This window comes from Podarcis filfolensis (assembly GCF_964270895.1).
Source record: "Podarcis filfolensis genome assembly, chromosome: 2".
NCBI lineage: Eukaryota > Metazoa > Chordata > Lepidosauria > Squamata > Lacertidae > Podarcis > Podarcis filfolensis.
The window spans coordinates 124,668,827-124,695,046 of record NC_139605.1 but is presented as its reverse complement, the minus strand read 5'-3'; the positions used below and the strand labels follow the sequence as shown (position 1 = coordinate 124,695,046).

Below are 26,220 nucleotides of genomic sequence, written 5' to 3'. Positions count from 1 at the left end.
TTGTTGAAGGTGAAGCATGATCCAGAGCCAGCTTTTGTAATGGTTAGTGATTGTGTAGGTACCTTTCTTCATTTAGGGTGGTCATAGCCCAGGGCAGTGGCAGAGGAAGGGGTGTGTGAACTGCCCCGGGTGTCTTCAGTGGGGGGGGGGTGTGACAAAATGACAAAAATATTAGTTAAAACTTTTTTAAAAAAAAAATTGGGCTCACGAAACTTTTTAGTTCAGTCAACAAACATAATGAAACGCGACTGGCACTGGGTGCCACACCACGGGGGCTGGCACTTACCACAGGGCCTGCAGTGTGTTTGAGCCACGCGTCTCTCCTGGGAATGACGTGGTGGCTTGAGCGCCTGCAGGCTCAGCACTGCCTGAAATGGCAGCGTGGGGCTTGCGTCTGCCCACCGCCTCTTCCTACAGCTGAGGGGGAGACAGCGGAGAGGGTCCATGCAGCGTGCCCCACCCCCAGGACGCGCACGCTGCACCGGGCACCCTAGCAGCTAGCTATGCCCTGGCCCAGGACAATAACTTATGAGACGAGCTGCATCTACACCAGGCACTGAGTATGGAACAAGGGTTCACGGATATCTTAGAAGGGTCCACACAAAGCTGTCCTCCATTTGCAATCTGCCTATGGTTTGCCAGGACATCTTCCATCTTTTTTCTTACTGCACATAGTCTGGCTTGTTGGAGAATGGTGGAAGTGCAGCACCATCTCCACAGGTAGAGATGCTCTTCTGTCCTTTTAAAACAAGAAATATCTTCTTCCAGCTAGCTGCTTGATGAAGGCTAGTGTGCCTACACATGATGGGAGCAGCAAATGCACCAGCCTGCCACCTGCAGTGGCAAAACCATTGAACCATCGCACCAACTCATGAACAAGTTCTTTACTGACCATTAAATGTTTGCATCCTTTGAGAAAACTGAAGTGCTTGACAGATGCATTGCTTTCTCAGGTCACCCCCCACCAATGCCAGAAGAAAGAATGCTTCACACAATACTCGTATCTCATCATCTGCAGCTGACCTCAGCAGCTCCTCAGAAGATGCCTCTGGAAAGCCATCGTCCTCAAGCAGTGAGCAAAGTAAGTTATGTTTACATTAAAGTCAATTTTCTGTTTTATTGTCCTTCAGTTTTGTTCCATAATTCTTGCCATGGCCCAGCTAGATCAGTGAATGGTTCTCACAGGGCTGGAGCGGAGAGAAGGGCCGAGGAAAGACAATGACGCATTTCAAGGACCACCCCGTCCAGAACCCAGCACCAGCCTGTGTGGTGGGGCCAGCCTGGCATCACAACAGGTTTCCTGGAAGGGGTGGGGCTGAGGTTGGGCCTGCTTTCATGCAGAGCCAGTCCAGGGCTCCTGTCCGTGCACCTGCGTGCCCTGGCCTCACTGTGGCCTTGCCCTGTCCAGGGATCCGCAGCACCGCAAGTGCTCAGAGGGTGGCACCACCGCTGCGCCCCGACGCACAGACCAGGGCTGCCCAAACCCCATGCTCTCCCTTCAGTGACTGGGGTCAAGGTGGTCACTCTACCTTGGGATTGCTAGTTTGAGGTGGGGGGCAACTTTGTAGTATCAGGGAAAACCCTCTTCTCCATGCATTGGTAGACTTCATTTAAAACTCTGGCGTCTTCTAACAGTAACAGCTTGGATATTAAGGAGGACATAAAAGTTCAGATTTAGCAGAACTTATAGATATGATTTCACACATAAAAAGATAATAAATGAGAGAGGGGGTGTATTCTTAAAGTGAAGGATATCTCTATTTGTTACCATTTGAAAATCTTATTTTCCTAGCACGTCAAAGTGAGAGATCAGTGTCTTAAACATACTTTGACTGAGAGTCGGTAGGGCCACAAAAATGCTTCTTGAGTCCAGCTTGTGGGCCACCAGCTGCCTGTCCCAGGTCCTAACTAGTCATTTCGGGAGCCCCCTGACTTCCTTTTCAGTCTCCTGGATCCTCACTTCTTAGCCCTGTTTCTTGGATGCTCCTTTCAGACCTTAGCGGAAATAAGGTGGAGACAGAACAAGGATCAGCAGCTGAAAATTTCTAATGTCTACCTCAGACACCCTCACCCAACATTTTACAATTCTATTTTTTGTTTTCTTTTGTTTCCTATCTTCATAAAAGATTTGAAAGCTATCCATATCACCTCTCCCCCCACCCAAACTATTGTTATATTATTATATTATTTGGCTGAAAAAGTAACTTCATACTGCCCTGGAAAGCTGTGTGTTTGTGGAATCCCTGTCCAGATTGCCTGAAAGACAGAAGGTGATTAACTCTGGAGAAGCTGCCTAGAGGGTAGATTCGCCACTGAATCGCAACAGGGTATCTCCTCTATAAGATTGCTGCAGCTTGCTGCAATGAAATTACCTCAATCTAGTAGAAGTCAGACTGAATTCCCCCGAGTAGTGTAGGCACTGGCCAAAGTGAACAGTTTTCGCCATGCCTTCTGACCTGTGAACTGTCCAGCAGCTGTTCTCTGCTTCCTTTAAGTCAGACGAGTCTTCCTGGCTGCTGCTCCCCATTTCTTTGACTATGTAAAGACATCACATTTTCCCGGTGATTTACCCCTGTCTGTTACAGTGGTGCCGGCCCCAATCCTCCTTCATTAGCAAAGGGAATTGGATGTTTACAGGTTCAGTTTGACTGGGTTATGAAACCTTAAAACACATTTGAGCTGCATGCATGAATCGAAACTGTGGGCGATGACAGTGCTCTCGTATTGCCTACATCACAGTGAAAATATGAGTTCCACACAGCTTTTGTTTCAATCTGTTATCCAGGTGGCAGCAAATCCTCCCACAGTGACACAGAGAGTCTGGGAGGGAGTACTGAGGGCCAGTCCTTAGAGTCACCTGCCTCCAGCCCAGGTGAGAGGAAAGTATGAAATGTTGCAAAATAATAAACATCCATTAACACGAGGCCTTCAGGTTTTTCCACATAACTTTGTTTTTCAGCACATATAAATCTGCATGCTTGGTTATTTTTTTTGCAATGTGCCTCTTCTATTAAGGGCAACCAAATCACTTTAAAATACCAGGTTTTAATTTGTTTTTCAAAAGTGGGCTTTGAATTTCAAATATGCCTTTTAAAAAAACTGAATGGCAATTTAATTTGTGCTTCCTTTGCAATCCCTAAATTATCTTTTAAAAATTGAATTAATGCATTAATACATTCTGAATTGGAGGCCCCATGAATGGTCTGGGAGGAAGTGATGCCGCAGATTCACTGCAGCTATGTAACTGTGGACCTGAATGGAAAACCACCAGGAGTCTGCAGGAAGAGTGTGCTGTAAATAAAATACCCATAATATTAAAACAACATTCTGAATTGATACTCTAATTTCATGTCAGCAGTATCCATATCTAAAGGAAAAGATATTAAAGAGAGCACAGATCTGCAAATGTTGCCTGCAGAGACTGACGTACAAGCCTGCAGCACGCAGGTACTGGGAACCCATTCTCAGTGTGGCCCCATGTCCTGCTTTACAGAGGGCAATTTGAAGGTCTATGCAGCCCAAGTCCAATTGACAAATAAAGATCCCTAAGAAGGGAAAGCAGAGGCACTGAGTCTATTTATATTATAGCAATTATTTCTAAATTTGCGTCTATACATATAAATTAGCATCTGCAAATTTTATGCATTTCCTTTGTCCTTTTTTGGGGGGGGGTGATGCATTTTCTGTTTTGGGGGTGGGCAATGCTTTAAGCACCCACAGTCTCCATCCTTGAAACGTAAGCTATAAAAATATATGTAAAAATAGCAGGCAGGAAAACATGAGTGGTATTTAGCTTCATTTTACTCAGAGTAATTAATGGCCTCAGATTAGTCATGTTCATTAGTTTCAGTGAATCTACTATGATTAAAGCTTAGCTGAATACCACCCCACGTCACAATTGATGTCTATACAGAATTGCATATCTTCTGTGTTCTGAACTTAGACAGTGCCAGAAACTTGGGGTGGAGTTCAGTGTCATCTCTGGCAAACAATGCCGCCCTGCAAGCTTGCCAGATAAAGCTATCTCTGCTCCTCCATGCACTGTTCTGGGGGTTTTCCTGACACCCCAGCTGGGACCCAACTTTGGGGGTGGGGTGGGGGGAGGAAGCGGAAAGCCCCTCTGCGGAGACCCTGACTCAGGGCTTCCTCTGACAGGGCTCCTTAGGCAAATCTCACCCATGGAATTCCCACTTGTCTATTTCATCATCATCTTACATAAGTTCTACAGTGTGATTTTCTGTTTAAAACATTCCTTATGTTGCAAACAATAAAAGATTAAATACTAGGTTATTTGTGTAAATTTGCTTTAATTGATCTTAGTGGCTTTGCACTTCTTTAGTATGGAGAGGGAAATCCAGGTATAAACTTTAATGTAAATAAACAAATCTGGACCAATAAAAGTTTCTGAACTTTCTTCAAGGGTAGCCATACAGTGCATTGCAGTGGTCCCGTTGAGAATTTGCCAGGGTATGCTTGGTAGTGTCAACATCACTCTTTCTCTCTAAGAAATGCGGTCATGCCTCAGGTTACAGAGGCTTCAGGTTGCGTTTTTTTGGGTTATGGACCAGCCAAAACCCGGAAGTACCGGAATGGGTTACTTCTGGGTTTTGGCGGCTGCACATGCGCAGAAGCGCCAAATCACAACCTGCACATGCGCAGACGCGCCGCTGCGGGTTGCGAACACTGCAGGTTGTGAGCGTGCATCCCGCATGGATCACATTCACAACCCGAGTGCCCACTGTATGTTGAAGCTGATAAGAAAGCTCTCCTGGTTGTATCCAGGAGAAAGCCTATACCCAGGAACTGTGATGGATGGGCATTTTCGTTGGGCGGGATGTACAAGGGCTTTTGCTTGTCCAACTGGCTTTCCCTCCACTCTCCTCACTCCATGTGCCCCCCCTGCAATTCACTCTGGGAGAGCAGGAGAACCCCAGAACAGAAGAGGGATGTTTGTACAGACGGAACATCTGTAGTAACTCAATGCTGAATTCCACCAATTAACTTTTCCAGTTCTAGAGCCAGTTACCATGAGCATCTCTATATTTACCTTGAGATAAGTAGCTGGAGAATTAGGGGAAAAACCACTTCAAATTGTTAATATTGCAGTGAAACAAAGATGGTCTAAATTTTCAACAAGGCTGTCTATAGGTTTAACTGAACCCAGTTCCTAAAACTGTAGAGCACTCTTTCCTTTTCAAGGAAGTAATTTCTTTTTTCACAGAAGAAGCATCCTAAGCAGAATCCTGTGTGACTTTGAATTTAACTGGTTTCTGGCTCTTAAGTGGCTTCCTTTTCTGTTTTTAATCTGTTCTTCATGTCTAGGCCACAAGAAGTTGTTGAAAGCTCCATCCACAGGCACTGTGTCCTCCTCTGAGGACTGTGAAGGCAAAGATTTAATGCAAGCCTATGACCATGGTGAGAAACAAGCCACAGACTGGGGAAATGAACGAGGGAGGGAAGAGTCCTATAACTGCAAATGCTAGACAAATGGCAGATCATGAGGTTAATCAGTTCTGGGCATGTACAGCTTTAGACTGCAGGTGAAGACTGCATGTTGAATGTTCCCACATAAAAGCAAAAACGCCTCCCAGGAGAAAACCTACATTTTGGGGAAAATGAAGGGCTCGTGTCCTTTTTCTGATGTATATTTTTCTACGGAAAGGTAATATGTTTCATACAGGGGAGGGGGAAATTTGATCATGTAATGGTACTGTTCAGGAACGATTTTACCACATGATCTCCTCTGCCATGCCAGAATTAAAGGGGCTTTATGGATGCTGGGATTTCTGTGTGGACTCAATATCTGAAGAGGATTGGAGGACAAATTGCAAGGTAGTAATGTCTCTTGGCCTAATCACAATGAAATCAACAGCAAAAAAGCAGAATGGAAAGTCAACCCACAAGAAATTTAACCACATTTGAATCACTTTCTTGACACGAGGCAAGTGGAAATGTGAGTGAACCTGCCGTGTGAGGGCCAGCCCAGGGTGCTGCTGCACTTCCATGTATCTGGTTAAGAAGGGGCGAGGTTCCTGCTTTACCTTCTCCAGCTTTCCCAGCCCCCTGGCACTTGAGAGCCTTTTGAGCCTGAGTTTGAAGAAACCTTCCTTTGTGCATTCTAGTGCTTCCCACCCTCTGCTATCTGTTCTTTGTGTAGAAGGTGCATGTTTAACTATTAATCTAGAAGCCATGTCTGCAGTCTAACAGAGGACAATAGTCACATGCCTGACCCTCTTTTCAGATCTCACTGATGCTGCCTCTGAAAATGGCTTGTCCCATTACCACTTTAAGAACATCAACCTGTCCAGTGCTGCTCAGACCCACCATCTGCGGAAGCTGAGGGGCCCTTCAAAATGCAGAGAATGTGAGAACGTAGTGGTCAAAGGCGTAGAATGTGAAGAGGTCAGTGAGCATTAAAGGGAACTGCTTTGCTGCAACAAGAGGTTCAGATCTCAGGCAGGCTGGCACTTGGGCACTGGAAAGGGAGAGGCACACAAATTGGCCCCAGCTTACAGCATAAAGCCCTGAGGCAGATTCTTAGACTTTTAAGTCTGGAAATAATTAGGATTTTGGTTGCGATCGTATGTATACAAGGGGAGAGGAAGTGGGGTGCGGGGGGTGTGGTGCACCCCGGGTGTCACCACTGAGGTGGGTGACAAAATGCCAGGCAGCACTCACTGCGGGGCCTGTAGGGCACCCGAGCCATGTGTCTTTCCTGAGAGAGACGCGGTGGCTTGAGCGCCCGCAGGCTCCGCACTGCCCAAAAGGTCCACCTGCTGCCTCCCCCCCCCCCAGCTGCAGGGCGGCTGAGTGGGAGGAGGCAGGCAGACTCTAGAGGCCCCACAGTGCACCCCGCCCTTGCCTCGCCCCTGGGCACGCCGCCCCAGGCGCCCAAGCGGCTTCCTCTGCCACTTAGCACTACTTCTGTGTGAACATAAATAGGATGCTGCTGTAAATCTACTAATCTAGTTCCGTGTTTTGCCCTGAGACAGGCTGTTCTGAACATTCGCCATATCCTCACACACTCCACTTGTGTGAAGTTAACTCCACTTAATGAATGTTTTTCAATGAGATTTGATTGCCAATGTGAATGAGACATGTAAAAGAAGATGGAGTTTGTGCTCTGACTCCCCCTGTGTCTGGATGTGGAACCTGGAAAAGAGAATGAAGCACAAATGGAAATGCTTTTCCTCTGCTGTTGGTGCATTACACCTGCCTCAGAGTACTGAGATGTGAGAAATTAGCAAGGGGCCCCTTTGGGGCTGGGAAAGAGTTCAGCCAGAGTAACACGGGATCTTTGGGCCATTTGCAGTGCTGCCTGACCTGTCACAAGAAATGCCTGGAGAGCCTCCTCATCAGCTGTGGTCACCAGAAACTGCCGGCACGGGCATCGCTCTTTGGGATCGACTTCGTTCAAGTGTCACGGGATTTCCCAGAAGAAGTGCCATTCATTGTGGCAAAGTGTACCTCGGAAATAGAAAGGCGTGCCCTGGGAGTGCAGGTAACGTGTCCCTGCATGCAGAAATCCATCAGTGCTCAAACTCCATACCTCTCAGAACCCAGAGTGAGCAGCAAAACATAAAGACATAAACATATGTCTGCTGCCCAAACATAAAGGCTGAATTAATTGAGTAACTATTAGACTATGATTGGCTCATTTGTATTCCTCAGTTCTGTGCAAGTGCAGCAAACCAGAGCAAAAAAATTTCTAGACATTAATCCTAAAGAAATGCGTGAGTCATGCCTGGTGAAATCCCACAAATAAGCAGGGAACAGAACAGGATTTCTGGTGAAGAATTGAGCTTTTCTGCTGGTGCAAAATTTTATATCCGCCATTCTCCTATCACAGTAAGAAGGAGACAGTGGTGGGAGTTCCCAGTTATTGGGAATTTTTAAGGTGATGAACAGCCTCACCTCTAATGAGGAGCAGACTAGGTGCTTACCTATGAAGAAAAGACAGGTTGTCTGCTTCTTTGCGTGTCTGTATTGCAGCAGTTCAGGGAAGGTGCAGAAAGTGGCGGGTGGAAACAGCGGGGGGGGGGGAGTCAGAGAGTTGTGAGGCATCCCTAGACTCTTTCTTTCACTCTGCGCGGTAGCCCTAACTTCCTGGTGAGCTAAGGTGTCTGCTTATGGCCTTCAAGAGCTGCCTCAGAGTTTCAGTCCATGTGGATTTCCCAGTTTCATGTGCTAGCAGTCCAGTCTCGTGCACACACACCTCCGTCTCCCTGCTGAGTCAGAGAGAAATCCCAGGTCCCTTTCTGACACATACATCATGTGTGGTGGCCTCAGGCCCAGTCTCTTTTTTGTCCTTGACGCAGGGCATTTACCGCATCAGTGGAGCCAAATCACGGGTGGAGAGGCTGTGTCAGGCCTTTGAGAGTGGCTGGAGGCTGGTGGAGCTCTCGGATCATTCACCCCATGACATCACTGGAGTCCTTAAACATTTCCTTAAGGAGGTAAGAAATGGAGGGGGAGACATCCTTAGAATTTCATTTCTCTAAACCTGAGAGTGGTTTCCCAAAATTTATGTCTTTAGCAGACTCTGGGAACTCATCAAGCTACACATCCCCAACCCTTTTCGGGTGTGTGTGCTATTTTATCTAAAGGTGGAAACAAATGTAATATAAAAAAATAAACATGCAACTGGGTTCAATCTGTTGGGAAATAACTGGTGAATACCAATTAATCCTGAAGTCCCAGATGTGTGGGGAACTACAAAGAAAAACAGCTGACTGCATGAATTCAGAAATAGGGTGTGGGGCTTGACTTCAGCCAGAGCAGCCCCCAGCAGAGTTTAAAACACAGATCTAGACTGCGTTTACAAAGCATGGGAAATATAGGTCATTAGACTTTTAAATGTCCCAATATGAGTGCTTACAGTTCTCCCCTGCCTCTGCCCCTCTTGAGCTTAATAGACCACAACTTTTAGTAAGTTTAAATGCTTTATTTCAGTAATCACTGGTCTCACTCATGCGTTGTTCAATGCTACAGCAGAAACAACACAAGTAAGGTATTCTTGCTTACAAAATACAGAAGTGATTCTCAAACATGTGGACTGAGTCTGAAGTCCCAGGCTCAGACATCTGCTCAACTTACATGGTTCAAAGGGAGAGGGGAAGGAATATGAAACCTTTAGTTCCTCCCTCCTTGGAGGAAAGGGGATGTGACATCACAGAGTCTACTCTAGTAATTTTGAACTCTGTAGTCCTTAACCCCTTCACATACTAACTAGCACAGGTATGCATTGTTAGGTTTGACTACAAAACTCCCACACACTCTACATTAAAGGTAAAGGGACCCCTGACCATTAGGTCCAGTCGTGGCTGACTCTGGAGTTGCGGCGCTCATCTCGCTTTATTGGCCGAGGGAGCCGGCGTACAGCTTCTGGATCATGTGGCCAGCATGACTAAGCCGCTTCTGGCAAACCAGAGCAGCACACGGAAACGCTGTTTACCTTCCCGCCGGAGCAGTACCTATTTATATACTTGCACTTTGACGTGCTTTCAAACTGCTAGGTTGGCAGGAGCAGGGACCGAGCAACGGGAGCTCACCCCGTCACAGGGATTCGAACCGCTGACCTTCTGATCGGCAAGTCCTAGACACTCTACATTAGTCTTGTTTATTGTGGCATTGCTGCTCCTTCTTGCTTGCTCATGAGTTGCACAGCACGTGCCCCAATCTGTAGTTATTCTGCTCCTTCTGTTCCTTTATTCCCTGATATTTCTAACTAGTTTTATTATGTATTTTTATTTATTGCATATGTGCACAGTAACCCTTAATTCAGGGGTCACCAGGATCCTCAGCTTTCACTGAAATTAGGCTCGAAAGAAGCATTCTCTTGTAGCCAGTAGAATAGGTTGTGGTGTGTGCTTAGTAGAAATGGGCAAAATGGGCAATTTCGGTTTCACATTTTTCCAACATTCAGTTCTCCACAATTCCACATTTCTTTGCAATTTTTAAAAAAAATTTAAAGTCCTCATAAAAATCATAAGTGTTTTAGGGCAAACTTCTCCTCATATGCATGTGCTTGTATACCATCTTACTTCTACTATGCACATTTCCCCCTGAGCTGTGCTGTTTCCTCTAATATAATGCATTTTTGCATGTGATTTTCTCTAATATAGGCAGTTTTGTGCACATTTTTCTCAACTATATGTATTTTTGTGCACATTGCTGGGCTGGAGAACTGTGCTGCTAATTACAGAAAAGTGTGAATTTTAAAGCATGGCTCTGTTCCAGTACCTGCATCTTTTCACAGTGTGTGAATTAGGTATCTTCTTCTTTAAATGCAAACTGAATCAATTTCCCTTCCCATCTCTAGGGTTTGGTTGAAGTGTTTGTGCATGTGGGTGTGGGTTTATGGTGACCAAAACAATTTTCAAATGGCCCCCCAAAATGTCGGTGACCCCTGCCTGGAGTAGTTAGGGCATCCCATGACTGCCCATGGTTCTGTTGCATCTGCTCTGCTCTCTATTTTCCATTGTTCTTTGTACTGTCGAAAGCAGCTGTAGGCTCTCCAGATGCTATGATAGATCTGTGGCTGAGGGAGGAAGGCTCTTCTCCTGGGAGACCAGCATTTTTTACAAGATTGTGATGATCAATTAATTATTTTCTATCTCGCTCTTCCAAAGGAGCCCAGGACAGCAAACGATGACACAATAAAACAATACAATTAAAATAAAAGAAGGTATATTTGAAAACAAGAGCTTTTACCTTTACCTTCTGCTGGAAGTGGTTCGCTCATTTCTCTGAAAATGTTTGCAGTCGCATGTAAAGGGTTTTTTTTCTAAATCTTCTCCTCCCTTCTTCTTACAGCTTTCCAGTCCTGTGCTCCCGTACGAGCTGTATGATGATTTCATGGCTCTCTCCAGGAGCGTGCAGAGAATGGAATACAGAACAGGGGCTGATGCCAAGACCTTGGCAGATCCCATCAAGAGTACAAAGGATTTACTGCGCAAACTGCTACCAACAAATTATAACACATTACGGCACCTCATTGCTCACCTCTACAGGTAACAGGGAGACCAGCAGTGACTCCTGAGCTCTTTTCTTGTAGGAATAAGGGCCGCTTTGGATGCTCTTTGCAAAGCTCTAAAGTGGGGTATAAATATCCTTAAGAGTTAAGTATCCAGTTTCAATACAGATCCATTGGTCCACACCTCTGTTTGCCCTGCCACTTTCCCCTGGGAAAACCTGCTGTTTCCTTCTGAAATGGGCCAAATGGCAACTGGGTTTTCTGCAGATTGCCATTTGTTCCAATTTGTTCCTCTTCCCTCAAGGTAGCACTCCTGAAGGGGTATTGTATTTTTCCAGTACTCAAGCAGCAATATTATACTGCTGGGAAAATGTGATCCCTTCTCTGACATTATCATCATTGCTGTACCATGTGGAATGCAGTTGCCTAAGTGTCACAGCCCCTATTGAATGGAACCAGTGATGAAGGACCCATCCCATGCATGCCAACCATGGAAATGCTTTTCAGAATGAAGTGGAGAAGCCCTGAATCCACAAAGTCACAAAATGAAAATGACTACCTACCTTACTGAAAACGTAGCCTAAGCACCTCAGTGTCTCCCATTTCTGGAAAATGTTTAGGTTCAGACCTTTGATGATTCATTCTCTCTCCTCCCCCCTCAAGAGTGGCTGAGAGATATGAGGATAACAAGATGTCTCCCAACAACCTGGGGATCATATTTGGGCCCACACTAATCCACCCTCCCTTGAGCAATGAAGTTTCCATGTCGTGCCTCGTGGACTCAGGGTACCAGTCCCAGCTGATTGAGTTTCTCATCCTCAACTACGAAAGGATTTTTGGGATGGATGACCTGCCTCCATCTGTGCTTTGTGAACGTGAAAACTCTTTGAAAGAAGTAATTACCAATGAAGCTCTTTCAAGCAGCGAAAGAGATGTTGATGCACCTTCTGAGGTAGGAGTGGGGGCGGTATTCCCAAGCACATGCTTCCCTTCATTTCCCTACTCCTTCCCACATTGCCTCTACAGATATACTTCCATGGGCACCCCTCAAAATGGTGGTGCTAAGAATAGGGGAAGTACCGTATTTTTCTGTGTATAAGATGCTCCCATGTAGAAGACGACCCCTATTTTTTTAACCCAAAATTAAGAAATCGATATTTTAGGGTTGCCATATCTCTAGAAGTGAAAATCTGGATGATTGGTGGCAGCAGAAGGTTGTTGAGCTTTTTTTGGCCAAGTGGGCAAAGTGTAACCCCCAGTCCCCCCGCCAAACACACAATCCAACCCAGACATTTGCTAGAAAATTTAAAGATCCTCCCGGCAATCAGCCTGTGATGGCTGGCAGAACTGGTTCTGGCAGCTTTTTCATGGCAGCCACAGGAAGGTAAGTAGTGTTTCTTAAAACTCCTGTGCATTCACCATCTCTGTATAAGGTAAAGGTACCCCTGCCCGTACGGGCCAGCGTGTCCGACTCTAGGGTTGTGCGCCCATCTCGCTTAAGAGGCCGGGGGCCAGCGCTGTCCGGAGACACTTCCAGGTCACGTGGCCAGCGTGACGAAGCTGCTCTGGCGAGCCAGCACCAGTGCAGCACACAGAAACGCCGTTTACCTTCCCGCTATAAAGCGGTACCTATTTATCTACTTGCACTTAGGGGTGCTTTCGAACTGCTAGGTGGGCAGGAGCTGGGACCGAAAGATGGGAGCTCACCCCACCGCGGGGATTCGAACCGCCGACCATGCAATCGGCAAGTCCTAGGCACTGAGGTTTTACCCACAGCGCCACCCGCATCCCCCATCTCTGTATAAACCAAACCCCAATTTATGACTTTAAAAATTAGCCAAAAACATTGTCTTATACATGGAAAAATACGGTAATTGCAAAAACACAGGATGCCAGATTCAATATAGAAATCATCATGTATAAAAGGAGTATTTGACATTGGTGGGACAACATGACTGTATCCAGGTCAGGAGAAAAATGATCATACCATGTTGTTGTCCTGTAGCTGCTAAGGTCAGGACAGGGGTGAAAATAGCCAGGTTATAGTACAAATGCCTTCCCTACATGTGGCCACATATTCCATCCTTGGTATCCAGTTGCTGTTGGTGGGCTGAGATGCTGCTGCTCTCCCAGCTTCCTGGAGGGAGGCAGCTGAGGCCCAGGGAGCTCAGCACTGTGCAGGCACAGAAGGGCAAGAGCAATGGACTGGCTCCACTGTATTGCCCAGGGCCAAGCTCCTTCCATAAGTGCCTGCGGCATACGGTGCTTGGAAGCTGGGAGAGCCAGGGCACCTCACTGACAGTTACCATTGGTTTCTATAGCTAAAGGATCTCAGGTGATTTTTATTTTATTTTTTATTTTTTGAGACGTATCAAGCTGTTACTAGTCAAGGTTGATGGTACTAGGTAATGTGGACCATTTCTGAATTTACTATAAGAGCTGAGCTGTGGAAGAATCACATGATGGTTTTGTTTTGGACTGAACCCCTTTTTGCTACAGGTAAAGGAATTGCATGTTTGAGTCACATATGCATGACCTTTTGCACATGAAAATCTAACATGTCAAGGGAAAAATTAGCCTAGAACTCTTCTCCTAAGCTTTATATATGCAAGCAGTGTTTTATGGGAGAAAATTCAAAATGCAGTCCCTGATCTGTAGTTTGACACAGTACAGTCCATGTGCTTCTGCTCAGCACATACCTTGGCTCTAAGACTACTGCCAATATGAGTAACAGGCCTTATGATTACTGGGCATACAAGGCTCCCTCATTTCTCATATTCTGTTGCCTCCATCTTTTCTTCTGAGCTTGTCAGTCTGCATGTGGTTGACCTCTGTGGTGCAAACTGTGATGGAGACACCAATGTTCTACATTTTACAAGGATCTCAATTTTAAAAAATAAATTGCCAAGCAGTGTATGGGGGTGGGGGAAGCAAAATTTTGCCAACATTTCAACTTTATCAGAATAGATCCATTTTTTGACATTTCAAAAGCACATAATACGACAAATGGCAGTGACCAGTTTCAAATTCTGAAAACAAAATGTGAGCAAAATGGATGTTTCAACAGGGAACATTCTGAAACAAAAATATTTATAAAATAATGAAAATACTCCCCCACACACATTTTTTTAAAAAATGTGGCACTTGAATTTAAAACTTTTAAATGAAATTCTGTAATTAAATGATTATATACACACACAGTAATGGGATTCTTTCCCTCTGACTCTGATTCTAGCTTTTTGAAAGTCCTTTTGCAAGTTTGCTTTTCTTGCAGCAGCCACACCTTCATACAGGTGTGGCTATATGGGGAGCGCAATACACAGATTCACAATCATGGCTTTTCCTTCCAACAGAAGTCCTCCTCTAAGCCGTATCTGGATGAAGACAATAGCACTGTTGTGGATTCTGCCAGGCAGAAGCAGTGTATGGAGCAAACCCACTTTCCTGAAAGTGGGGAAACCATAGGTAAAGTTCTTTCCTAGATCCTGATCAGGCATTTAAAGAATATTGGTTCCTATTTTGGGGAGAGAATATTGTATTCTTCAGGTTCAACAGTGCCCCACTCTTCCTCCAAACCATTAAGATCCACAATGTCTCCCTCATAACTTCCAGACACCCTGTCTCTCTAGATAACGTTTCTATATCAACATTTCGAGAAGCCACTGCATTCTAAATTTTGCCTGCTCTAGTATTAGAATGGCCAAACCCAAATGATATATCTCGATATAATAAGAAAGGTATGACCCCCCCCCATAGGAGGATTTGTACTGCCACATCACTCCTGGTTTGGCGTGAAGTCATGGTGCTGTGGGGGTGCAAAAGTGAAGGCAGGTTGCGCAACAGCAGAGGTCATGGCATAGGAGTAGGCAGGGAGAGACAGTGAGAGGGGGGAAGTGGTGAAAGAAATGGCAGACATTTGAGTAAAGCAGAGATAGAGAGAACTGAAAGAAAAATGGTGATTTTAAACCACAGCAGAGGTTTGACTAAAGGACCTTCATTGTCAAAACATTGTATGAAAGTACTATGGAGTATTTTAGAGCATTGCATATTTTATATCTCTCACATGAGGCAGCTAAGGAATTGGAAAGGGAGAAGTGTGAGTACTGGAGATACAGGGAGATACACCGAAAGCAGGGGGAAGGGACTGTTCTAAACAATGACAGAAGTTTTGAGTAAAGGGAGATAAAGAGACACTGAGAGGAAAATTGCAGTTTTAAACAATGGCAGAGAAATGAGTGAAACAGGGCTGTAAAGTCACACAGAGAGGGAAAAAGTGGTTGTTTTAAACAATGGCAGAGGTTTCAATAAAGCAGGGATGGAGGAACACTGGTGATTTAAAATAATGGCAGAGGTTTGAATAGAGCAGGCAGAAGTGACACTGCGGGGGAGGAAATGGCAGTTTAAAACAAGGTTTGAGTACAGCAAGAAGGAAGTTTAGAAAGGCTCTGTTGTGTTAGCTTCTGTGTTGCATCCATCTCTGCTATTTTTCCATCATAAAACTAGGTTTTATTTTGTTTTTTTTTAAAAAACAACAACTCCTTGTCCCATCATTCCTGCTTTATTTAAATCTCTGCCATGGATTAAAACCACCATTTTCCTCCCAGTGCCTCTCCACCTCAACTCCAGTGCTTGGGGAAGCCCAACAAAGCAAGTGATCAAAGAGGAGCTTTCCTCGTCATTAACTTTTAATAAGCATTGCTTTGGGACATCTTTCTTTTCTTTTTTTAATTTCTTTTTATTGAATTTCACTTAAATAACCAAAAGAAAAAACAAATCAACAATTTCAAAAGAAATATCCATACATAACACAAAAATAACATCAGTTTCCATTACAATTCTTTGTCTTCTTCCTTAAATTTTTATATCTTTAAATCTTTAAATCTTTCCTCTACATAGCTATTGACCTCCTTCCCTCCCGATTTCGGGCTTCTTAATAAAACTTCTTTCTTTTTTCTGCAGCTTTAATTGTTAATGGTTTGCGCATCGTAAGATTTATATCAAACCTGCTGTAGTTTTTAAGTTTCTATAGTTTCCTTCAATGTATACCATAAATTTATTCCAGTCACTAATAAACTTTGTATTGTTTTGGTTTCTATTTTTTTTCCATCATTTTTGCTAGTTCAACATATTCAAATAATTTTGTTTGCCAATCTCTGATAGTTGGGGTGTTTGGGCTTTTCCAATTTTGTGCTATTAATATTCTAGCCGCTACTGTTGCGTATTGGAATAGTGTCTTATCTTCTTTTTTAATTTCATCCCCAATTATTCCTAGTAAGAAGGCTTCTGGTCTTTTAGGGAAAGTGTATTTAATTATTTTTTTTAAACTCATTATAAACAAGTTCCCAGAACTTCTTCATTTCTTCGCAGGTGCACCACATATGATAGAAATTGCCTTCTTTGATTTTACACTTCCAGCAAGCCTTATTTCCTGTTTTGTACATTTTCCCTAGTTTTGCCGGTGTGATGTACCACCTATACATCATTTTTTCCAAATCTTCTCTAAGCGTAACGCATGCCGTGAATTTCATTCCACTGCTTCATAATTTCAACCACTTATCATATTCTATATTGTATCCCAAGTCCATTGCCCATTTTGTCATGACCTCCTTTATTTCTTCATCTTTAGTGTCCCATTCTAATAATATGTTATACATTTTAGATAATAACTTGGTTTTACCTTCAATTATTTCTATCTGAAATTTAGATTTTTTCTCATTTATCCCTACTTTTTTATCTTCCTTCCATACTGCATTTATTTGATGAAATTGCAGCCAGCCTGTTAATTTATCTTTCAACTCCTCATATGTTCTCAATTTCCAGCCGCTTTCTGATCTTATCAGTAGGTCTTCATAAGTCAGTCTTTCTCCTTCCATGTTTGCTTTTTTGGTTGTTAGGATGTAAATTGGTGATAGCCACCAGGGTGTTTTCCATTCCAAAAGTTTTTTATTTTTCTCCCAAACTTCATATAGTGGCCCTCTGATAATATGGTTTGAAAAACCTTTATGTACCTTTTCTTTATTTAGCCACAAATAGGCATGCCAACCGAATCTGTTGTTGAAGCCTTCTAGGTCTAGCAGGTCAATGTTTTCCAAATTAATCCAATCTTTGATCCAGCAAAGGCAGGAGGCTTCGAAATATAATTTCAGGTTTGGCACCAAGAATCCCCCTCTTTCTTTCCGATCTGTGAGTAATTTGAATCTAATTCTCGGTCTTTTCCCTTGCCATATAAATTTCAAAAGAGTTTTTTGCCAATCTTTAAACATTGTGGAACCTCTAATCACTGGAATGTTTTGGAATAAAAATAACATTTTTGGGAGTATGTTCATTTTTATTGCCGCCATCCTTCCCGACCACGAAAGTTTTACTCTGTTCCACGTATCTAGATCTTTTTTAATTTCCTTCCATGTTGTAAAGTAATTGTCCTGAATTAAGTTTATGTTTTTTGTAGTTAGCCAAATTCCCAAATATTTTATTTTTTTAACAACCTTGATTCCATTCTGTATCTCTAATTTTTCTCTTTCATCTTTTCCCAATTTTTTGGTCAACATTTTTGTCTTTAATTTATTTAACTTAAAACCGGATAGTTTACCATACTCTTCTAGTATTTCCAAAGCCTTACTAACACTTTTTTGCGGCTCTTCTAAGGATAACATCAAATCATCTGCCTACGCTTTTAGTTTGTATTCTTTCGTTCCTACTTTGATCCCTCGAATCTCTGGTGTTACTCTTATTTTGTTCGTGATTACCTCTAATACCATAATGAATAAAAGCAGGGATAGAGGGCATCCCTGTCTTGTTCCTTTTTCAATTTTGAATGAATTTGTTAAATTGTTGTTTATAATCAATTTAGCAGATTGGTTCGAATAAATCGCTTTTATTCCTTCCATGAATTCGCCCTCTAGCCCTGCTTTCTCCATGCTTTTTAGTAGGATCTGCCATGAAACATTATCGAATGCCTTCTCAGCATTGATGAAAATCAGCGCTGCAGATATTTCATTCTTACACTCCAGATATTCAATGATGTTTATGATATGCCTTACATTATCTTTGAGTAACCTATTTGGGAGGAATCCTGCTTGATCTTTATGTATTAAATTTACTAGACATTTTTTAAGTCTGCTTGCCATCACCTCTGCAAAGATTTTGTAATCGTTATTTAATAATGATATAGGCCTATAATTTTTTATATTTAGTTTATCCGTGTCAGGTTTAGGAATCATCGTAATATGAGCCTTTTTCCATGTCTCTGGTATCTTTCCTCCTCTTAAGATGTTATTCATGATGTCACATAGCACTGGCGTTAGTTGGTTTTCTAATACTTTGTAATATTTAGCTGACAATCCATTCGGTCCTGGGGCTTTCCCTGGTTTCATCTTCTTTATCGCATCCTGGATCTCTTCTGCTTTTATGGGTTTATTTAATTGAGTTCTTTCTTCCTCTGTTATAGTTTTCCCGCTGTAGTCTTCTAAATATTTTTCTATTCGGGTTATCTCTTCATCTTCCTTTTTATACAATTTCTCATAAAATTTGAGGAAGTTTTCCTTTATTTCTTTTGGGTCTTCTATCAATTACTCCTCTATTTTTATCTTATTTATCACATTTTGTTTTTGCCTTCTTCGCAATTGCCAAGCTAATAATTTACCTGTTTTGTTAGCTGATTCGAAGTATTTTTGTTTCATTGACTTAATTTTCCATTCAACTTCTTGACTTGTTAGCATTGAATACTGTGTTTATAATATTTTTATTATTTGTATGTTTTGTTCGTCTTTCGGATTTGTTGTTAATTTTTTCTCACATTCTCTTAACTGACTGAGGATTTCCTCTTTCTTTTGTTCTCTTACTTTCCTCTTATAACTGTTTTGCTGGATGAGAAAACCTCTTAGGACCGCCTTGCTGGCATCCCAGACTACATCTATGCTTGTTTCTTTATTAAGATTCAAACTGAAATAGTCTTTCAAGGTGACTTTGGCCTTTTCAATAACTTCTTCACTCTCCAGTAGATATTCATTCATTCTCCACCTGAACCCGCCCTGTGATACACCTTTTATTTCAAAAACTATCGAATTATGATCAGAGAGAGTTCTAGGTTGGATTTCACATTTCAGAGTTCTTAATGTTAGTTCTCTTGAGACCCAGATTTGATCAATTCTGCCCCAACTCTTATGTGGTTCTGAAAAGAAGGTGAATTGCTTCTCTATTGGGTGTTTGTATCTCCAGATGTCTATTAAATCAAAATTTTCCTCCAGGTTATTAAAGGATCTTGGCAGTTTCCCTTGGTTACGTTTTTTCTTTTCTGATTGTCTATCTATTTCTGGTGCCGGCACTCCATTAAAATCTCCCAATAATATCGTCTTGTTACACTCTAACTCTAGCAATATTTGTTCCAGTTTCTTAAAAAATTCCAATTTGTTCAGATTCGGGGCATATATGTTTATCACGTTAAATTTTTCACCCTGGAAATTAATTTGTACCCCCAAAATCCTTCCTTCATCGTCTTTACAGATTAATTTGGGTTCCCGTTTTTCTTTGACATATATCGCTACCCCTCTTTTTCCCCCCCGCAATAGAATTTATAAACTCAACCCCCAGTTTTTTGTTTATCAAAATATGTTTATGCTTTTTGGTCACGTGTGTCTCCTGTATACAGATTAAATCAAGATTCTTTCTTTTCAGGGCATTCACAATTTTATTCCTTTTGGTTTTTTCATTCAAACCGTTCACATTCCATGACAAAATTTTCAGATTCATTATTATGCTTACTTTCCAATCTACAAACAACTAATAATTTAAATTCGAGTGGTTTTGTTTTCTGTATCCTCTTCCTCTTCTTCCTCTTCTTCTTCCACTACTCCCTCTTCTTCTTCCTCTTCTTCTACTTCTTCTTCCCTTCCTTTATCTTCCTGTTCTTTTCCTTTCTCTCTTTTTCTTCTTCTCTCCTCTACATCTCCATTTCTTCCTCCATATCTCTCCTCTACTTTTCCAAGATCTTTCTCATATCTCCACAGAAATTTCTTCACTTCTTGGGTCTCGGTAATCCTGAATCTTTTATCTTTATAGAAGAAGGAGGTCCCTTCTGGGAACTCCCATCAATGTTGTATGCCTTTTTTTTAGAACACTTACTAGCTGTTTGTAACCTTCTCTTTTGCGTAGGAGTCTGGTTGGTATTTCTTTAAAAATGATAATTGGTCTGCCTTCAATTATTAATTTCTTTTGATAGCTTGTTCTTAATATTGTATTTTTCATCTCTATCGAATTGAATATGACTAAACAGTCTCCTGGAACTTTTTTTGATTTTACTTGTTTAGACCTCATTTTTATTCTAAAAGCATTTTCCATCTTATATGAGACCTCTTCTTTCAATTCCAACCATTTCACTAGTTCTTTAGTCATTTTTTCTTTAATGTTCTCATTTGCTTCTTCTCCTACTCCTCTAAACTTTAGGTTTAGCTGTTTCTGTTTCATTTCAATCATCACTAAATTATCTACAACTTGATCTTGATTTCTATTCAGTTCTCCTATTTCATCTTTTATCCTATCTGTCTCCTTCCTTTGTTCTTTCATTTCTTTTTGTATTTTTTTGTTTGTTTCTTCCATAGTCTTTGAGCGAACTGTTAAGTTTAATTTTACTAGACAGTTCTCCTACTACTCCCTCTATTTTCTTGTCTATCAACTCATGCATCTCTCCTAGCTTTTTCTCCATATGTATTTCACTCTGTTTGAATTCCTCCTTTGTTTTTAGCCATAAGATATCTATTTTTTTAAAAAAATATATTTATTAAGGTTTTAGGAATTTATATAAAATAGAAAAAACAGAACCAAAAAAACAAGAACAATGCATCTCTACATACAAACCAAACAGAACACATACAACAACAAGTATAATTTCAATCCCTTATATTCATAAAACTTACTTTCCCGACCTCCTCATACCTCCCCTTTCTGTATTCCATTCTCTAATTAAGTCAATTCAGCAAATCCTTCCCCTAATTTCTGTATAATTTTTAACCTTTCTTTTCTTAATCACATAGCCATAAGCTATCTAAATCCTTAGATTTGGGACATCTTTCAAGTTAAGATTTGTTGCTTCCTGGGATGATACATTCAATAGGTTGTCTGCTTCCCTAATTCTCCATAATGTCTCTTCTCCTCACTCAGAGTTGAACAGCAGTGATGGCACCAAACAGAATGACGCTATACTTGACCCTGAAGCTGCCAATGTCAGCCCACAGACCAGGGGGCGCTTCAGCCGGATGCCTGTGAAGCACCCTCACACTGTCACCCCCATAGTATCCAGTCTGCCCCTGCTGGCTGCTACCATGGCTGGCTCAGAGGCAGGAAGCCGTCTCCTGGAGCAAGGTACAAACAGCCGCAGCAACTCGCCAGACACTCGAGGGCAGCGCAAGCACTTTGAGATCACTCCGGAGACTGCCAGGATTGTCTCCAAGTTCCAGACTCAGAATGGGAGCCAAGACTGCTGTCCTGCAGGGCTGGAAAACCCACTGGAGGGAGAGCCTGTGGATGCATTGGGAGGAAGCAGGACTGAATCTTGAGCCTTAAATGTTTTTGTCTTAATTTTTTAGGAGGCAAACCAGACAAAGGGCTTGAATTCCAGTTCCAGGAACAATTTGGAATAACTAGACCCTAACTTTGCAAAAGCAGGAAAAACTGCTGTTCACCTAAGAGTACACTTGAGAACTGGGGAAGAAACAGCCCTGGGTGTATCTCACAGAAACCTAGGAGGGATGATGCCCCCTCCAGATTTAACTGTTGCATTTCTTGCTTTGCAATGCCTTTGCAATGGAGGCGAGGAGCCAGTGCGGAGCTGCTGGGTTGCTGTAAGCTACAAAGCCATTGGTGCAGTCTCTCGAAATGGGGCTGATGCTGAAGGGCGACTTCCAGGGGGCAGCCAGGAGCATTTGGTGGGAAGAAGAGTCAAGGGCAGAGCCTAAGGCATAGCAGGATGTTGCTTGAGGTCCCAGGGGAGTCGTTTGTCAGCATGGGGTGGCTGTTTTTCCAGGGGTCGTGTTGGGGATAAAACACATTTGGGGTGTTTGGGGGCAGGGCATGACTGTTCAAGTAAAATCCAGGGTAGTTCAGGGGTGGTTTTTTCCACCTGGGCTGGGTATGGTTTGAAAAGGTGATGACATTACGCTGAGACTACATGATGGGGGGCTCAACCAGACCAGACTGCCACATGCAGGGCTATATTCGGCAGGTTTAAAGATACCAAAATATTGAGAAAGGTGAGTTCCATGACCTATATAAATTTTGCAAATTAAGCAAAGTTTCATAACTTCTCTTACTTTGCATACTTCTATTATTTTTATTTCTTACTTTTGTGCATTATTTATTCTACTGCTGCTGTTCATACCGAGGGGGCAATGGAGCCCCACTGCCTGAGCTGTGGAAATCTTGTAACAGCTACCTCTCTTGCTTCTGAGCTTTCAGGGGGTATTGCCCAAAAAATTCAAACACATCTTTGCAGTCTTCAGAGCTACAAACCGTTTTTGTTCTGTTTTTTTATTTTTTTTTTACAAAAGACAACAGATTCTCAGGAAGCAAAGCTTTGCAGTGACATTTTCTGTGCCTTTTCTTCTTCTGTGCCTGCCTAGAATTGCAGTGTTTGGGGCAAAGGTAAGTTGTAATGCTATAAGTGAGGAGGGAAGCGTGACTGGCAGAGGACACATGGAGGCAGGACAGCTACTGCCCTTGGGAGGCTGCCTGCTGCAGAGGTGGGTGGAGAAGGTGCTGCTAGGATGTTTCAACATCAGCCTGATGGCGCTCATCTATATTTAGGTTCTCTGTGCAGCTTTGGCTGCTTCATAGATGATGGAATTCCTTTGTTCAGTTCCTTGCAGGAAGTTGCATATACTGCATGTTTCCGCCATCCATGGAGTAGGAGACAACAAGGCGACTGCGACTCCTCCCACCATTTCTTCCCCAGTTCTGTCCTCCATGCTTAGGGCTCAGACACACTTACCTTTAGCTCCTCTCTTTCCAGGCACAAGTCCATGCTTAAAAGCTCCATGTCCCAGCATGGTGGTTCTCTCTCTCTCTCTCTCCCCTCCCAGCTTTGCCTGCAAAAACCCGCTCTTTCACGCTCAGTTGAAGCAAACATCAAGTCAGGTTTTCTGTGGATTTCCATTTGCTCTGATTGAACTTTAAAGAGTGGGTTTTGGTGGGCAGAGCTCCAGACCAAAAAGAAAAAAGACCACTCGGACATAGAGCTTTAAAGTGTGGACAGTGCCTGGAAAGAGCAAAGGAAAGGGGAGTGTAGTAAGCCCCCCTCCTTGCCTGCTTTGAGTCCTCTCACCACAGCAGGTGAAGAAGAAGAAGAGGAAGAGTTTGGATTTGATATCCCGCCTTTCACTCCCTTTAAGGAGTCTCAAAGCGGCTAACATTCTCCTTTCCCTTCCTCCCCCACAACAAACACTCTGTGAGGTGAGTGGAGCTGAGAGACTTCAGAGAAGTGTGACTGGCCCAAGGTCACCCAGCAGCTGCATGTGGAGGAGCGGAGACACAAACCCGGTTCCCCAGATTACGAGACTACCGCTCTTAACCACTACACCACACTGGCTCTCTGTGTGACCTCTGTGGATGGCAGAAGTGGGCAGTGAAGGAGTGGGCAGATCCATGTCTGCCTTGTCTGTCCCCCAGGTCAAAAGGTAAAGTAAAGGTTCAAGCCTTGGTTGCAGGCTGGCAAGCTACTTCATGTGAAGGGGAACCTGCTACCAGTTGGGACTTCCAGCCCTGTACGCATGCCCTGAAGTACATGCCTTTGTATGCGCCTGCTGGCTACATGCCATTTCTGACACAGAATGTAATGCTAGCAGAATAGGAAATTTGCCACAAGTGAAGCAATTGTCACTAGTGTTGCCAGAGAGCACCTGAGGCGACTCCCGGCTGGATGCCAGGTTCCTCGGTCAGAGCGGAGAAGAAACAAGAAGAGACAACCAGGTGTAATGCATCGCAAAGCGGGCTATTAAGCCTTTGGTCAGTTTATTGGTCAACCAAAGTTGGAGAAAGTGTGCATGTTTTTTTAATAACTTTACATTGAGGAGAAAAAATTAAGTCTTTTTCTTTCCCAAACATCCAAGTCCCATGGAGTCAGTGTCACAGATGCATCACACCTCCAGGCGGAGAAGCTACATTCTGGAGTTTGGGCTAGAAACAGGTTTTTCCTGTGACCCATTAAGGCAACAATACAGCACCCAGAGGTCCCCATTATGCAAAACCCCTGGATAAGAGTGGTAATCGTTAAACAATTGCCAGAGCCCTTAAAGGTGGGATTTCCCCTGGAGAGTCTGCTTGCGTGACTTTAGGGATTATGGATGGCATTAGGATTCCCACGATGCAAGGAGTAACACACTTGGTCTATAGTTTAGGAACAAAACCATACCTTTACAAGCGATTTTACACAAGGTTACAGGAAGAAAAATAATTTTTCGAAGAGAGATGCGACATTTTCTTAGCTGAGCAGTTCCTAGTGAAAGCTCTGGTTTCGAGAGTTCGCTACTTTGTCGCTCTTAGTCTTGCAGAACGTTCCATAGCTGCAGTACCACTAAGCCAGCCACTAGGGGCGCTGTGGAGCAAGGATGTTGAAGTGGGACAGCTGATCCCTTTCAATCTTGCCCGTAGGCGACGAGATGAAAAGGGGGCAGGCAGATGCCTTTATTTGAAACCGGCGGCAATGAACGAAAGGGGGGCAGGGAGAGGAAAAGAGACGGGACGGATCTTTCTCAAGGCGTAATCGTGTAGCTGCAGGTGGTGGTAACTGGGAATAGAAACGGGGCACTGGATTTTGGTAACAGGAGGCAGGAGAAGAAAGGAGGTGGCTTGTGAGTAGCTCACAAAGTGGCAGGAAGCAACCTTGGGCTGAAGTCATGCCGGTCTCAAGGCAGATCTCAAAACAGCCATTTCGCCCCCCCCCCCCGTCCTGCATCTTCAGTCTAAATCCACATGCAGTCAGGGTGCAATGGTGCCACAGCCAGCTACACATCTATGCATAGCTAGCATTACACATCATTTTCTTCTCTGGAGATCACTTGTAGACGGCTAAGATGGTCTTCCATGAACACGGTTTTAACAGTGAGTCCGTAAGTGACGGTGGAGGCCAGTTCTGGATCCACACGTCCTTCCACAGTGGAGACACAGGTTTCCAGGCGGGAGTTGATCAGGATGAGGGTTTGCCAAGAGTGCCTTCCTCTTAACACATTTCTCCCTTTTGCCCTGAGTTCACGCTTCTTCAAAGCCCATGACACCTTCGGTAAAGGCTATCAGAAGAACAGTCCACAGGGCATTACGATTTACAGTGTCGAAGGCCTTAGTAAGGTCAATAAATGCCATATACAGGGGTTGGTTTTGCTAGCTACATTTTTTCTTGAAGCTGTCGAGCAGTGAAAATCATGCCCACTGCCCCCTAGAACAGGCATCCCCAACCTTTGGCCCTCCAGATTTTTGGACTACCAATCACCACTGGTCCTGTTAGCTAGGAATCATGGGAGTTGTAGGCCAAAACATCTGGAGGGGCGCAGGTTGGGGATGCCTGTCCTAGAAGGTCTAAAACCATTTTAGGATTTAGGAAAGGTCGCCCCAGATATTGTTAAGAGACAGTTTGCTAAGATCCTTGCAAGAGGTTTGCAAGCTGCAGCTAATAATGAGATGTCTCAATAATTTCTGCAGTTCTATCACCTTTTTTAAAAAAAGATTGATAACTCTGGCATCCATAAAGTCTCCTGGGATCTCCTCTCTCTCCCAGATTTTTTTGATGAGCTTGTGAAGTGGTTGTGTAAATTTAATCCGGCCCACTTTGAAAACTTTGGCAGGTATCCCATCAGGTCCACTGGCTCTGTTGTTTTTCATTTCGTTAATAGCTGTAAATAGCTCTCCCAGATTTGGAGATATTGCAGGGCCATCTATCATTTGTTTTTGCGGGATTTGTGAGAGGACCTCAGCAGCTACAGGGGAGTTGCGATTAAGGAGATGATGATGATTCATTGAATTTATATACCACCCTATACCCGGAGGTCTCAGGGCAGTTCACAGAATAAAATCTAAATATAAAACCACAAAATACATAATCAAAATAAAAACAACAACCCAATAACCCTCCCCCCCAAAATGAACTTCCCTGGGGAGAGCATTCCACAGATGGGGAGCCACTCCAGAGAACGCCCATTCTCGTGTTGCCACCCTCCGGACCTCTTGAGGAGGCACATGACAAAAGGCCTCAGAAGATGATCTCA

The 26,220-nt window shown here is 43.3% G+C and overlaps 1 protein-coding gene across 4 annotated transcripts in view; it reads left to right on the top strand.

Moving 5' to 3' along the window:
* The window catches only part of GMIP (GEM interacting protein), a 108,087-nt gene extending 85,549 nt beyond the window's left edge, over positions 1–22,538 (top strand). For all 4 annotated transcript variants that reach the window (XM_083599856.1, XM_083599855.1, XM_083599857.1 and 1 more), the window contains 10 exons: positions 954–1,081; positions 2,786–2,872; positions 5,323–5,415; positions 6,242–6,402; positions 7,313–7,501; positions 8,319–8,456; positions 10,816–11,012; positions 11,639–11,927; positions 14,329–14,440; positions 21,131–22,538. In XM_083599856.1, coding sequence (XP_083455982.1) covers positions 954–1,081; positions 2,786–2,872; positions 5,323–5,415; positions 6,242–6,402; positions 7,313–7,501; positions 8,319–8,456; positions 10,816–11,012; positions 11,639–11,927; positions 14,329–14,440; positions 21,131–21,525 — 1,789 coding nt within the window. In that variant the 3' untranslated portion in view covers positions 21,526–22,538. The remainder of the gene's footprint in view (positions 1–953; positions 1,082–2,785; positions 2,873–5,322; positions 5,416–6,241; positions 6,403–7,312; positions 7,502–8,318; positions 8,457–10,815; positions 11,013–11,638; positions 11,928–14,328; positions 14,441–21,130) is intronic.
* The last annotated feature ends 3,682 nt before the right edge of the window (positions 22,539–26,220 follow it).